This window comes from Mastigoproctus giganteus, chromosome 8 (assembly GCF_048544385.1).
Source record: "Mastigoproctus giganteus isolate SK-2022 chromosome 8, ASM4854438v1, whole genome shotgun sequence".
Taxonomy (NCBI): Eukaryota; Metazoa; Arthropoda; class Arachnida; order Uropygi; family Thelyphonidae; genus Mastigoproctus; species Mastigoproctus giganteus.
The window spans coordinates 17,618,172-17,634,055 of record NC_143582.1 but is presented as its reverse complement, the minus strand read 5'-3'; the positions used below and the strand labels follow the sequence as shown (position 1 = coordinate 17,634,055).

Sequence of the window (15,884 nt, the reverse complement as noted above, 5' to 3'; positions counted from 1 at the left end):
TTTTTAATTCCATCATGACAAGACTACGTGATAGCTTTTCATTTCACAATTTACTTTTTACTCCTTTAAATACGATCAAAAATATATTTGCATCTTGGCTAGAAACTGCTGACAACAACATGCATTCTGTTTGGCAGCATGTTTTGCCCCATTTGGAAAATTATTTCACTGGTTTTGAATTACAAATTCGAATTCAGACAATTGCCAAAGACATTGTGAAGATCGGAAGAGACTTGGGATTTTAAACTTTTTGACACTGCCAATGTACATGACTGCACTGACTCACATGCAAACGACTTAGATGATGCAACTCTCCTTGGGCGCCTCCATAGCCAGGTGGGAAGGAGCAGTAGTGCGTATCACATGCTTCTTGATTAGACCGGGGTTCGAGCCCGTCACCACCAAATACAGAAAATGCGGAAAGGTCAGGGAATGACCACAGCATATCCCGGAGCTTGCTAATGCTCCTAAAAACCAAAACAACAACAACTCTCCTTGAAATTGACGAGCAAACTGCATATGAAGAAGAGGAAAACAATTCTGAAGTGGCACCAAAAAAATTTTCAACAGAAGAATTGGAGAAAGTTTTTTGGCGGTGGGGGAGGGGGGTGAGATGGCCTACAAGGCAATTATGAATGGAGATCCGGATGTTGAACGTAGCATCAAGATATGGCAAATTTTACAAGATGGGTTTCGATGCTTCTTTTTCTCGGCGTACAAGTTTTTGACTGCACCTTAAGGTGCAGTCAAAAACTTGTACACCGAGAAAAAGAAGAGACGACTTCACTGGACTTTGTATTGAAATACCTAAATAAACAATAAAGCTTTTTTCTCATCTCTTATGATGTTACCTTTCATTAATAAAATTTTTGCAATATTTTTAATTTCAAATCCTTTTAATTGGCTAACAACCGCAAATTGTTTATAGATTTATAATTTGTTTATAGACTGTTTCTCTGGTATACATTCAATTAAAACCCATTATAAGTATACCTCAATCAGCAGGGTTTCACATAACACAGAACAGTTTTGGTACCAATTATCAGTGCTATGCGAGGTATTGCTGTACTTACAAGTATATACATAACTGGCATTCATTTACATTTAATCTACTCATTTAACATGTAAAATCTCTCTCTCTCTCTCTCTCTCTCTCGCTACAAACACTAAACTAAGTCACTTCTTCATATTTCCCTTAATCAACAATATCAATTCTTTTCACAAAAATCAAGCTAACTACCAATTCCATATATCTTTCTTAATTTAGCAATATCAATATTCCTTACAATTTCAACCAGTAAACCAACTCAATACTAAACATTTCCTTAAATTTCTCTTAATATTTTTAACTTTAATCTTACTCTAAAATAATCTACAAGTTTATCTAAGCACCATTTCTAATACAACACAGTTCAGAGGAGGACTTACATTATTTCTCTTTCATGGTGGGGTTTCTTGTGCATATTCCTTCCATGGAACAAGGTGAAGTATCTCTTCTTAGTTGAAGTCTGCCATATAGCTCTTGTACTGCCTTATTTCTGGAACAGTTTTCTGTTAATACTGATGGAAATTACCATATCATCTTTTACCTCTAGATCAGTAGTTGAAGTCAGGGCCACTATCTGACTGGCCTGTTACTCAGCTTCCAGAGTAACTTCTAGCATAGGAACATGCCTGATAACAGATAAGCTAAACAGTCCCTAATAATGTTACTGCTTAAGGAGTAACTGGACAAGACAGGTAACATTTTATTTTACTCTTTTTGATATGTTCTCTCCTAACACTGAAACTTTTCTTTACCCCCCCCCCCACAACAAGCTACTAAAACAGGCTCTGTAGTGCATGGCGGAACTCTTCACTACATAGTGAGACTTTTCCAGGACTGGACCCACAAGCTTAACCCAGAACTACAACAGCAACCTCAACCCCCAACTTTTTGCACAAAAATCTTATTTATTTCCTATCTAATTTTAATCTGACCCAATCACGGTGTTATTCTTTAAACTCATTCTCCTCACATGTGAGTAACTCACATTCTGTTTTTCCCACACAACGGAACTCTTTCATCTTTTACCTCTAGATCACCCACTGATTTATAGACTGTTTCTCTGGTATGCATTCAATTAAAACCCATTATAATTATACCTCAATCAGCAGGTTTTCACATAACACGGAACTGCTCCATTCCTGATACATGCCTTTGAACTGCTCCATACCGACGTCCTTTCCCAAAATATACTAAGTGTTGTGTCCTTGAGTAGCGGTGTAATAAAGGGATTAAACTATTGTTCCAAAGCTTTTAATTTTAACCCTTCCACACCTGACCATACAGTTGTATACCACATTCCTTAAGTGTCCTACAGCAGGCCTGCTCCCACTAATGGAAATATTTCCATAATGATGTTTTCTGTATTCCTTTAAGTACTTTACTTCTACACACTATTCTTACTAAGAGAAATAAATCTGTAAGACTTAAAAAAGTTCTTACACTTTAAAGGTGTTTCATAATTCAAGTGTATTCGCCCTCACTCTGCCCAATTAATAGATTTCATTAATTGGGCATCTATTAAACTGTCCAAGTCCCCTCTTCTGAAATTAAAACATTTACCTTTAACTACTGCTACATCTTTCATCATCTTCCAACTGATAACTGCACGGTTGCTACCTGCTAATGGTTCTTGTATTTTAATTTATGTCATTTAATTGATGTGTAATGATGAGATCAAGAATATTCTCACCACTAGTATTATCTCTGATGTGCTGGTACAAATAATCATCTATCTTATTTAGAAAAATTTTTCCCCAAGGTGAGTTTCTTTCCCACTTATTATTCCAATCAATCTGGGGCAGATTTAAGTCACCATTAATAACATATTTGAAGTTACTTGTCCATTCCATCTGCATGTAGAGCTTCTCTTCATATTCTTCACAATATTCTGGTCTATAGATTACTCCCATTCTCATTATACCCTTGCGTCCAACTAACTCACACCACACAGATTCTATGCTAGCAGATGTAACGTCAGACACAGCAAATGCTCTTTTCATGCTCGGGCTGCTTTTGATAAGAAGCATGACCCCTCCACCCCTTATAACTTTCCTAAATATATTATATGTACTGTAGTGGAACTGGTTATCCCCAATTTCCAGGTGACACCAAGTTTCAGTTAGCCTTATTATGTCAGCATTAGATGTCCTAACCAGGAGTTCAAATTCAGCCATTTTATTGACAACACTCCTGACATTGTTTTAGAGACAGTGAAGACTAAGTATTCTTCTATAGTTTACTACCCTGATACATGCCTTGAAGTTATTTAGGCTTGTTTCCCTATCTTTCACATCCCACTCATTTGAAACTTTGCTACATTCAGAACACCTTGCGTACATTGGCTGTTGTGGCAACAAATAAGAATTCTTGAGGTGAATGCAACCATTACTTTGACCCATATCATCAGATAAATGCTTGTTGTTTGTTTGTTTGGTTTTTTTAGGAGCATTAGCAACTAAGGCCATATTGCTCCAGGATATGCGCAGTGGTCATTCCCTGACCTTTCCGCATCCTCCGTATTTGGTGGTGACAGGCTCGAACCCCGGTCTAATCAAGAAGCGTGTGCTATGCACTGCTGCTCCTTCCCACCTTGCTATGGAGGTGCCTTCATATAAATGCGGATCTATATTGTCCTTCTCAATCCCACCCAACTAGCATTTTCCTAAACCTTTAAGGTATCCTCAATGAGACTGGCAAAAATCCTTGCACTACCTTTGTTCAAGTGAATACCATCTCTACAAAATAGATTACTTCTACATAAAAGTGTGAACCACGCCGATAAAAATTCCCCCCCCCCCCCGAGTCTTGCAGATTCCCTCAAGTCTTGAATTAATCCACAAGGCTTTCAGCATATAATCCTATCTATCGTGTATGGGCAGAATTGCAGACACATACACATTCTAACCTAACTCGTGGCATTTTTTCAGCACGGTCCTATATTTATCCAAAAAATGGCCAAGTTGTGTTTGTTTAATATTATTAGCCCCCCACATGAATAATAATGCTCTCTTTACCCCTCTTAAAATCTGACAATCTGTTGATAATGTCATCAATTGTTGTTCCTGGCAAACACATCCTGATTCTGGTCTCCCAATAAAACTAGATCACTTTCAACCATTGCGGTATGCACTTGACTATTCTTATTTGGGGGGCATCACTTGACAGGTTATAAGATACTTGAGTCCCCAATGAGCTCCCAGTTACATTTGTTTCTAGGGAAAGCACTCATTTGTTCAGTGACTAAAATTTATATTTATACACTGTATATTCACTATAGCCAGAGGAGTTTACAATTTCACTGCTGTATTGCAGCAGCTAAACCACAATAACAGTTAACAATGGACCATGCAGGTTTTATGGCAGCATACAGGTTCTTGATTTTTCAGTGTGTGTGTGTGCCAGTGTCCACATGTTGCTTCAGAACCCCAGCCTGCCCTAATGATGATTGTATTAGTAACTGTATTTATCAATGGCAACACTTTAGTTTACATCTGAATAGTCCCCAGATACCTAAACAAGGAAGTAAAAATTAGAGGGGAAAAAAAAAATCTAAATTCAGTAAATGATTTTTTTAGGCTTACCTTAACAGTATGGCTCCACATATTATGGTGCCGAAGTTCTTGTTGAGCATTTACACAACTAGCTTGGTCACTAGATATCTGTACGCCACTTCCCACAACTGGAGGCAAAGGAGGTGGAGGAGGAGAACTTATCCTTGGGGTAGATGATACCAAATTATCTACAGGTGTAGTTTCACTACTTAGGTGACAAGGGCTGGATTCTGCTGAGGTAGCAATCTGTTCTTCAGAAGAACATGATGCAAGTTTTGTTGATGATGATGAACGAACAGGAGGAGGAGGAAATGATGGAAGATCATGAAGAATATTGAGAGATAAATTTAATTCACGTAATTTCGGAGCAGTCCACATTTTGAAAGGTAATGTTTGTAACTTATTATTGGATAAATCTAAAAGTACAAGAGAAGACAATTCAAACAAACACGATGGTACACTGTCAAGACGATTATCGTGTAAATGAATTTCTTCTAAAACAGTGCAGCACCAGCCAGATGTTTTCTGCAAAACATCTTGTTGCTTAATCTTTGGTGAGCTAGGGATCTTTTGTTCATCTTTTGGAAGTCTAAATATTTTGTTCTGTGCAGCATTCAGTATCCTTAAGGATGGCATTTGAAATATACATAGTGGCAGTTCTGTGAGCTGATTGTTAGATATATCAAGGCGAGTAATTGCAACTAATGCTGTACTCTGATTGCGTGGTGTCAACTTTAGTTTAACATTATGAACTAAACTAGCATTGATTAACCATTCTTCTCTTATGTAATGAAGACATTTTTGCCCATGCCAGTTTATCATTACTGCTGTAGTTGGAAACATAGAGCTGAATGTTACACTTCCTAGTAAACCACCAAGATGAGTTGATGGTATTATATCTAAGGCTTTTTTGTTTATTTTAAACTCAGGATCTTGATGAGCTTTTATTGTTAGTAATCTGGAAACAATGTGTTCATCTTTATAACGACTTGCAACCCTGAGAGCCTTGCAGTGATCATCCCGAGCTCCATATCTTATCAAAAAGTCCACCATGCTTCCATCTCTATTTTTGCATGCTTCTACAAGACCTGTAGAAACAGTGCTAGCATATTCATCTTGCTGAGCCTGATTAATATCTTCTTGTGATGGCTTAATACAAAGATTAGGATTAGCTCCATTCTGGAGCAAAACAGAAACAATGTTATGATGTTTGTTTTTTACAGCAACATGAAGGGCTGTTTCTGTATTGTTATTGCAATAAACATCTAAATCAATAGGACTAATGCTGGATTCTATCCTTTCTTCACTGTATTCAGTATTGTTCTTCAAGCTCAATTTTGCCATAACAAGTTGAAGTCCACTTGCAATCTGTCGCTTTGGACTTACCAAATTTGTTCTCATTTCTTCTTTTGAATTACTTTTTGCTTCTTTATCAGAAACAGAAATAATTCTTCTAGCCTGAACTCTAAATTTTAATAACATATCCACAATTCTTTGATTTCCAACATAACAAGCAACATAAAGGGCAGATTGCTCTGTGACATCTTTTGCATTAATATCAAATGGAAAGGAATATTCCCATTGCCCAGTTCTATCAATATAATTATGCATCACATCAATAGGGTATGGAAATTTTAGAAGCAAATCCAGTACATGTACATGGCCATTAATAACTGCTGCATGGAAAGGCAACCATTTTTCCACTGTTGTTACTTGCACCAAGTGAGGAAATTTCTAGGGGGGAAAATAAAAAAACAATGAAATACTTTAAAGTAAATTCTGTGAAAGTTCAATTATTTTTGAATAATTAATAATTCTTAATTAAGAAGGGAACTCATATACAGTAAGAGAGAAATTAAAGGGAGAGGAAACTTTATGGGTAATACAAGGGCCTATCAAAAAGTTCTGAAACTGATGTTTTATTAAAGTGTTACAAATAGCTGCAAATCTTGAATGAAGTGGTAATACAATCAGCATTCAGTCATGTGTTTACCATTTTGGTGGTAGTAGCAAGAATTTCACATGTAACAGTGTGTGTGTGTGTGTGTGTGTGTGTGTGTGAGAGAGAGAGAGAGAGAAAGAGAGAGAGAGAGAGAGAGAGAGAGAGAGAGAGAGAGATGTTGGGCATTTTTAATCTGAGAAGACCAAGTTCACTTGGTCTTCTCAGATTAAACTTGAGTGAACTTGGTCTTCTCAGTCCTAGAGTAATTTTCTTGAGTTTAACACCAAATTTGACACACACAAATAAATTTTAGATATAAAATGCACCAGTCATGTATATATTCTATCAAGAGGTTTAGCCTGTATACATGACTGGTCAGAAGGAAATGCTAATAACAATGGGAAAATTGCACCTGGCTCCATTGCAATTATCTACATCTCCATACAGTGCAATGTATAGTTGAATATCTGCCAAAATACAATGTCTCTGTGGTACTATATCTTCCTTAATCCCCAGAATTGTGTCCCCCCCCATAATTTCTGTCACTGAAAACTTAAAGTATAAGAAAAATTTGCCAACAAAGAGGGCAATTATCTACATCTCCATACAGTCCGATGTATAGTTGAATATCTGCCAAAATACAATGTCTCTGTGGTACTATATCTTCCTTAATCCCCAGAATTGTGTCCCCCCCCATAATTTCTGTCACTGAAAACTTAAAGTATAAGAAAAATTTGCCAACAAAGAGGGCATTACTGAAATCATGAGAATGTTGAAAGCCATTCCTAAAGAAAATTTCCTGGTATGCCTCAATAAATGATAAGATTGTCAAAATGAAGTTACTTAGCTGCAAGGTGGTTTCTTTAAAGGGGATACTGTATAAGTAATTCTAGTTATATGTTATTTGAGTTAGTCTCAGAAATTTTTTATAGACCTCTGATTTCTATTACATTCTAACGGTTCAAGTTAGAAATTACAGCATCAATACTGATCAAAATATATGACATTTAAATAAATTTATCAAGCTTCACACTTGATTTAATACTTATCAAGAATAGCTGACTTTTATAAAAATTTAAAGTTTGTGAAGCACATACAAATAGTTTCATAAATAAACTGTTGCACATGGAAGACTGCTGAACAAATTGGAGCAGTGCGGCATTGGAGGCAAATTGCTGCTATGGATAAAAGGATGGTTGAGTGGGAGAAGACAAAGAGTGGTAATAAATGGACACTGCTCATCGTGGATTAATGTTATTAGTGGAGACCGTCAGGATTCAGTGTGGGTCCATTGTTGGTTTCTGTATTTATAAATGATATTGATGATGGTATATCAAGCTTAATGTACAAGTTTGCAGATGATACGAAGTTTGACAGGGTTGTTAAGGACACTAATGACAGTACACTACTGCAACAGGATCTAGAAAAGTTGAACAGATAGGCTGAGAGGTGGCAAATGAAGTTTAACACTGACAAATGTAAAGTACTACATATGGGAAGCAGTAACCCCAGAGTAATGTATCAACTCTGTGGTACTACACTGACAGTGGTAGAGAATGAAAAGGACCCGGGGGTAATTGTGTGTTTTCTGAGCAGTGCAGATGGTCTGCAAGAGTAGCTCATGGTGTCTTGTCATTGATATACAGGAATTTTTCAAGCAGGGATAAGGAGGTGATTATCCGCTTGTATAAGGCAATGGTCAGTATACACCTTGAGTACTGTATACAGGTCTGCAGACCTCAGTTTAAGAAGGAAATAGAGCTGTTGGAAAGAGTACAGAGAAGGGCAACAAGATTAGTGAATGGAACGAAGGGTTGCTCTTACAAAGAAAGGATTAAGTTTTGCAAAATACAGTGTCTGGAGACTAGGCACCTGCAAGGTGATCTGATTGAGGTGTATAAAGCCTTGAATGGTTTGAGCATGCTCGATGCTGATGAGATTCTTTCTCTTGCACAGAATAATCACCTGAGAGGGCATAAATTCAAATTGAAGAAAGACAGATGTAGGATAGATGTGCGGAATTTTGCCTTTAGCCAGTGGGTAGTAGATTGGTGGAACAGACTTCCATCCTTTGTTGTGGAAGTTGATAGCCTAAATAAATTTAAGGCTGAGATGGACAGGTATTTGGAACGAACAAAGGGGTGAAATGGGAGCGGGTTTTTTTTTTTTTGGTTGATGCTGCATAAGCTTGCTTTCCTGCATCACATGCCTCTAAATACATTAATATATATATATATATATATATATATATATATATATATATATACACACACACATCTTTATTCAGTATAAAAAAAATAAATACATTATTATTATTTTTTACCATTCAAAAATCCATAGCCATATTTTAAAATTCAAATTCAAACAATAGTTTGATAACCATTCAGAACTAGAAGTTTGAGTTTTTTTATTTTGAATTCTAGAATAGATCCCAGAATATTGTGTGTGTGAGTGCGCACGCATGTGTGCATACACACACATTAGCATTAGTAGAAGCATACGATACAAGAAAGCAAGCTTATACAGCATCAGCAAAAAAAAATAAAAACCTCTCATTTCACCCCTCCATTTGTTCCAAATGCCTATCCAGCTCAGCCATAAATTTATTTAGGCTATCGACTTCCACAACAAAATATGGAAGTTTATTCGACCAATCAACTAACCCGCTGGCTAAAGGCAAATTTCCACACATCTATTCTACAACTTTCTTTCCTCAATTTGAATCTATGCCTCCCCCCCTCAGGTTCTTAATCTGAGCAAGAGGAAGAATCCCATCGGCATTCAGCTTGCTCAAGGCTTTAAACACCTCAATCAGATCACCTCACAGGTGCCTACTCTTCAGGCGCTGCAATTTGCAGAACTTAAGCCTTTCTTGGTAAGAACAACCCTTTGTTCCCATCACCAATTTTGTTGCCCTTCTTTGTACTCATTCTAGCGACTCTACATCCTTCCTAAAATGAGGCCTCCAGACCTGTACACAGTACTCTAGGTGTGGCCTGCCTTGTACAATGGGATAACCACCTCCTTGTCCCTGCTAGCAAAATTCCTATATATCATTGACAAGGCTCTATGGCCTGCCCTGGCAGCCTGTCTGCACTGTTCAGCGAACTTCATATTTGACTGCACAATTACCCCCAGATCTTTTTCACTTTCCACTTCTCTGAGTGCAGTACCACACAGTCAGTACGTTTTTCTTGGGTTATTGCTACCCATATGCATTACTTTGCATTTGTCAATGTTAAACTTCAGTTGCCACTACTCAGCCCATTTGCCCAACTTATCTAGATCCAGTTGGAGTAGAATAATGTCTTTACTGTTGTTAACAACCCTGCCAACCTTTGTATCATCTGCAAACTTGTATATTAAACCTGATATACCTTCATCAATATCATTGATAAATATACAAAACAAAAATGTGCTCAACACCGAACCATGGGGAACTCCGCTAATAACATTTGTCCCCGAAGAGCAGTGTCCATTGATTACCACTCTCTGTCATCTTCCACTAACCATCCCTTTATGTATTTTAGCAGATTACCCTTAATGCTATGCCTCTCCAATTTGTACAGCAGTACAAATTGGAGAGGTATGGCATACATACATATGTATGTATTGTAGTAATGTAATCCTGAGGCAAATTGAATGTGTGTGGTGCAGAAATAACCATTTAACCAAGTTATGTAAGCTAACAGCAATGGATGACAAGTGAAATACTAGATCTAATGGAGCACAGGAAAAACTTTAAGAACAAAGATAAAGAAAAATATAAGATGTATTACAGTTTTAATAGAAAGGAAATAAGGAATTCAAAACAGATAAGGATGGAGGAGAATATGTGAAAGGATTGAATATCTGTAGAATGAACATAAGGAACATCTAGTCCACAAAGAAGTGAAGGAACTATGCAACATCAAGAAAAACCATGCAAGAGGCCATATTCTAGATAAATAACAGAGAAATTATAAACAAGCAATAGCAAAAGGACAGAAGGCAAAAATATCTGAGAGAACTATACTGCGATGAGGACAGACAACTAAGAAATTATAGCACCCAAACAGATGGTGAGCACCAAGACTTTCTGATGGAAGAATTGGAGCAAGTGATTAAGTAAATGAACAATAACAAAGCAACTGGGATTGACAATACCCCAGTCGAAATGATCAGGTATCTCAGAACAAGAGGAAAATAACAGCTCCTCAATATTTTCAATGATATTCTCAATGTAGCAAAACTACCCCTTGACTATCTGTGATCCATCTTTATTCCTATACCAAAAAAAAGACAAGAGTAGCAGAATGCACAGGTCACTGAACAATAAGCCATGAAAGTTTTCTTGAAGATGATTCAATGCAGAATTGAAGGCAAGATACAAGAGCAAATTGGAAAAGATCAGATAGATTTTAAAAAGGGGGTGCACAAGAGAAACAATATTTGCTCTGAATATTCTGGCAGGAAGAGCAATTGAACACCAGCAAAACATTTGTCTGCTTCATTGACTTTAACAAAGCATTCAATTGCTTGAGACATGATATCCTATTCCAGCTCTTGAACAAACTAAATATTGATCTCAAGGAACTAAGGATACTATGGTTACTATATCTCAGTAATAGTAATAGAGGCATGTGATGCAAGAAAGCAAGTATATGAGCTTATGTAACATCAGCTAAAAAAAAAAATTGTTCACACAACCATTCCCTCTAAAAGTTTGTCCAGTTCCTCCTTGAATTTATTTAAGCTATCAACTTCCACAACAACAGATGGAAGTTTGTTCCAGCAATTAACCACCCACTGGCTAAAGGCAAATTTCTGCACATCTATTCTACAACTATATTTCTTCAATTTGAATTTATGGCCCCTCAGGTTCGTAATCTGAGCAGGAGGAAGAATCCCATCAGAATTCAGCATGCTCAACCCATTCAAGGCCTTATACACCTCAATCAGATCAGATTTTGTAATAACTGAGAGCAAAGTGGAGGAGAAATTGTTGAAGTTAAACATAAGAAAAGCACCTGGGGTGGATGGGATCTATCCAGTTATATTAAAGGAGGCGGCAAAGCAACTAAGCAAATCCTTAGCATTAATTATGAGAGCATCCTTGGACTCAGGGGAGGTTCCCACGGACTGGAGATGTGCAAATGTATCCCCAATTCACAAAGGGGGATCGAAGGGTGACATGAGCAATTACAGACCAGTTAGTTTAACTTCTGTTCCGGGTAAAATAACGGAGCCACTGGTTAAAGATGCATTGCAGGATCATCTAGACAAGACTGCAGCAATAATTCAGACACAGCATGGGTTTGTTAAGGGAAAGTCTTGTCTGACAAATTTGATAGGATATTATGATGTGGTTACAAAGTAACTGGATGCAAAAAATAATTTTGATACCATATATTTGGATTTCAGGAAAGCTTTTGACACTCTTGCGTATGGAAGACTATTTATATAATATCGGTGTTTAAATACACCATAGATAACTCTTAATAAACTACAAAGTAGTTGTGGTAGGCATCATTTGCTCTTTCTCATATTGTGCTCTGCCTTCACGACGAGTTGCCATGATATTGCACTACTTCGAATAAGTAACTCTTCACTAATAGAGAAGGCTATTGTTACTTATTCTCAGTTGAGTACCACCACCCAGACAGCACTGTTTCACGGCTATTGGCCGATCATCAGTGGGTGGGCAGGTACCCTGGTAATGCAGCCATGACGACCCAGTTTTGAAGTTAATCACACAATATGAGAGATGCCAAGAGGTGTAGATGTCAATATTTAAAATAAATAAATGCACAAGGCATAATACTTTAAGAGTTTTGGTATCTATATAATATCGGTGTTTAAATACACCATAGATAACTCTTAATAAACTACAAAGTAGTTGTGGTAGGCATCATTTGCTCTTTCTCATATTGTGCTCTGCCTTCACAACGAGTTGCCATGATATTGCACTACTTCGAATAAGTAACTCTTCACTAATAGAGAAGGCTATTGTTACTTATTCTCAGTTGAGTACCACCACCCAGACAGCACTGTTTCACAGCTATTGGCCGATCATCAGTGGGTGGGCAGGTACCCTGGTAATGCAGCCATGACGACACAGTTGTGAAGTTAATCACACAATATGAGAGATGCCAAGAGGTGTAGATGTCAATATTTAAAATAAATAAATGCACAAGGCATAATACTTTAAGAGTTTTGGTATCTATATAATATCGGTGTTTAAATACACCATAGATAACTCTTAATGAACTACAAAGTAGTTGTGGTAGGCATCATTTGCTCTTTCTCATATTGTGCTCTGCCTTCACGACGAGTTGCCATGATATTGCACTACTTCGAATAAGTAACTCTTCACTAATAGAGAAGGCTATTGTTACTTATTCTCAGTTGAGTACCACCACCCAGACAGCACTGTTTCACGGCTATTGGCCGATCATCAGTGGGTGGGCAGGTACCCTGGTAATGCAGCCATGACGACCCAGTTTTGAAGTTAATCACACAATATGAGAGATGCCAAGAGGTGTAGATGTCAATATTTAAAATAAATAAATGCACAAGGCATAATACTTTAAGAGTTTTGGTATCTATATAATATCGGTGTTTAAATACACCATAGATAACTCTTAATAAACTACAAAGTAGTTGTGGTAGGCATCATTTGCTCTTTCTCATATTGTGCTCTGCCTTCACGACGAGTTGCCATGATATTGCACTACTTCGAATAAGTAACTCTTCACTAATAGAGAAGGCTATTGTTACTTATTCTCAGTTGAGTACCACCACCCAGACAGCACTGTTTCACGGCTATTGGCCGATCATCAGTGGGTGGGCAGGTACCCTGGTAATGCAGCCATGACGACACAGTTGTGAAGTTAATCACACAATATGAGAGATGCCAAGAGGTGTAGATGTCAATATTTAAAATAAATAAATGCACAAGGCATAATACTTTAAGAGTTTTGGTATCTATATAATATCGGTGTTTAAATACACCATAGATAACTCTTAATGAACTACAAAGTAGTTGTGGTAGGCATCATTTGCTCTTTCTCATATTGTGCTCTGCCTTCACGACGAGTTGCCATGATATTGCACTACTTCGAATAAGTAACTCTTCACTAATAGAGAAGGCTATTGTTACTTATTCTCAGTTGAGTACCACCACCCAGACAGCACTGTTTCACGGCTATTGGCCGATCATCAGTGGGTGGGCAGGTACCCTGGTAAGACTATTGTACAAATTGGAGCAGAATGGTATTAAGGGTGAGTTGCTACAATGGATAAAAGGATGGTTAAGTGGGAGAAGACAGAGGGTGGTAATCAATGGGTGCTGCTCTTCGTGGACTAATGTTATTAGTGGAGTCCCACAGGGTTCGGTGTTGGGTCCACTGTTGTTTTGTATATTTATCAATGATACTGATGAAGGTATATCAGGCTTAATGTCGAAGTTCGCAGATGATACAAAGGTTGGCAGGGTTGTTAATGACAGTAATGGCAGTGTGCTACCGCAACAGGATCTAGGTAATTTGGGAAGATGGGCTAAGAAGTGGCAACTGAAGTTTAACCTTGACAAATGCAAAGTACTGCATATTGGTAGAAGTAACCCCAGAGAAACGTACCAACTGTGTGGTACAACACATAAGGTGGTAGAAAATGAAAAAGACCTGGGAGTAATTATGCAGTCAGATATTAAGTTTTCTGAGCAATGCAGACAGGCTGCCAGGGCAGGTCATGGGGTTTTGTTGTTGTTGTTGTTCTGGAGGCTTAATGGCACATAAGCTGCTAAGGCTATAATGTGCCTATTCACTTATTATATTAAAACATGAGTTTTCCCTAAATCAAAAGAAAATCTGAAATCAGAAATAATTGAAAAGCCCAGTTTGCCTGAGAAAGTCAAAAAATTCAGAAATATTTGCCTTATCACCAATGAGATTTTCAAGAGTTATTGGTTTATGGAGATTAACCAGTGAGATCAAGGATGAAGTTCTGGCTTGTTTATAATAGGGGCAGCCAATAAGAATATGTTTTACTGTCAAATTATTAGAACAATGTGTACATTGTGGTGGATCATCTCCTGTGAGTAAATGAAGGTGGGTCAGATGGGTATGTCCTATTCTTGCCCTTGAAAGGACTACTTCTTCTTGTCTCGATGTACGGATACTGGAGTGCCAGATTTTTGGATCATGTTTAAACTGAAAGAGTTTATTATTAGTCTGAGAGTGCCAGAGTGCTGTCCATTGTGATATGCAAGCAGCATGAACAGTTAGTGCATAATCTGATGCTGGAACAGGGATATTGGTTAAATCAAAAGTAGTTGGATTTTTTGCAGCTTTATCGGCCAGTTCATTGCCTAAAATACCAGAATGGGATGGAATCCAGCAAAAAGTGACCAGTTGGTTGCGTTCTTTAATTTGCAGTAATAAGCTTCTGATTTCATTAAGAATAGGGTGGACTTCATCTGAGGAATTACATAACGACATGATTGAGCTGAGGGAATCAGTGTAAATAACTGATTTGAAGGAACTGTCTGAACAGAGATTTTCTAAAGCTAATTTGATTGCATATAATTCAGCAGAAAATATACTAAATTCTGATGGAAGGGAAACTGATACAGTTGTATTCGGAAACACTGCAGCTGCTCCAACATTTGAATTAGATTTAGAGCCATCTGTATAGATTGGGGAGAAGTCAGTATATCTTTGAGTGTGAACTGCATGAATTTGTTTGACATTTGATGCTTGCAAAGTATTCTTTCTCCATTGACAGAGGTAAGAGTCACAGGTTGGAAGAGGAGGAGGAGTCCATGGTGGCTGAGTACATGTGGCTACTTGTTGTACGGAATGGACGGAAATATTCCAAACTTGCTCCAATTCAAGAAGGCGAAGACCAGCTGGCTTTACTATGCTAGGTTTGTTTCTGTATAAGATTTCAAATGGTGGGTTGAAAAGGTATGACTGAACGGGATGAGAGGCACAACTTTGTATCTTTACAGCATATTTGAGTAACAGTGTTTTCCTGCGTAAAGCTAGTGGGGGCTCATGAGCATCAATGTAGAGACTATGTGCTGGCGACGTTCTGAATGCACCAATTGCAATTCTCAAAGCACTGTGCTGAATTGGATCAAGCCAGCGTAATACACTCTTTCTGGCAGAATCATAGACAGGAGCACCATAATCGAGACGGGATCTGATTAATGCCCTGTATAAACGAAGAAGCGAGGTACGATCTGCACCCCATGTTTGGGCGGATAAAGCTCTGAGTATGTTTAACTTTTTTAGACATGACGTCCGTACATTTTTAATATGGTCTAGGAAATTTAACTTGTTGTCAAGGATTAATCCAA

General features: G+C 37.7%; 1 protein-coding gene across 1 annotated transcript in view; it reads right to left on the bottom strand.

Moving 5' to 3' along the window:
• The window catches only part of Lrrk (Leucine-rich repeat kinase), a 431,475-nt gene that overhangs the window by 319,578 nt on the left and 96,013 nt on the right, over positions 1-15,884 (bottom strand). The window contains exon 8 of the mRNA XM_090380151.1: positions 4,630-6,333. Within this exon, the coding sequence (XP_090236277.1) occupies positions 4,630-6,333 (1,704 nt within the window). The remainder of the gene's footprint in view (positions 1-4,629; positions 6,334-15,884) is intronic.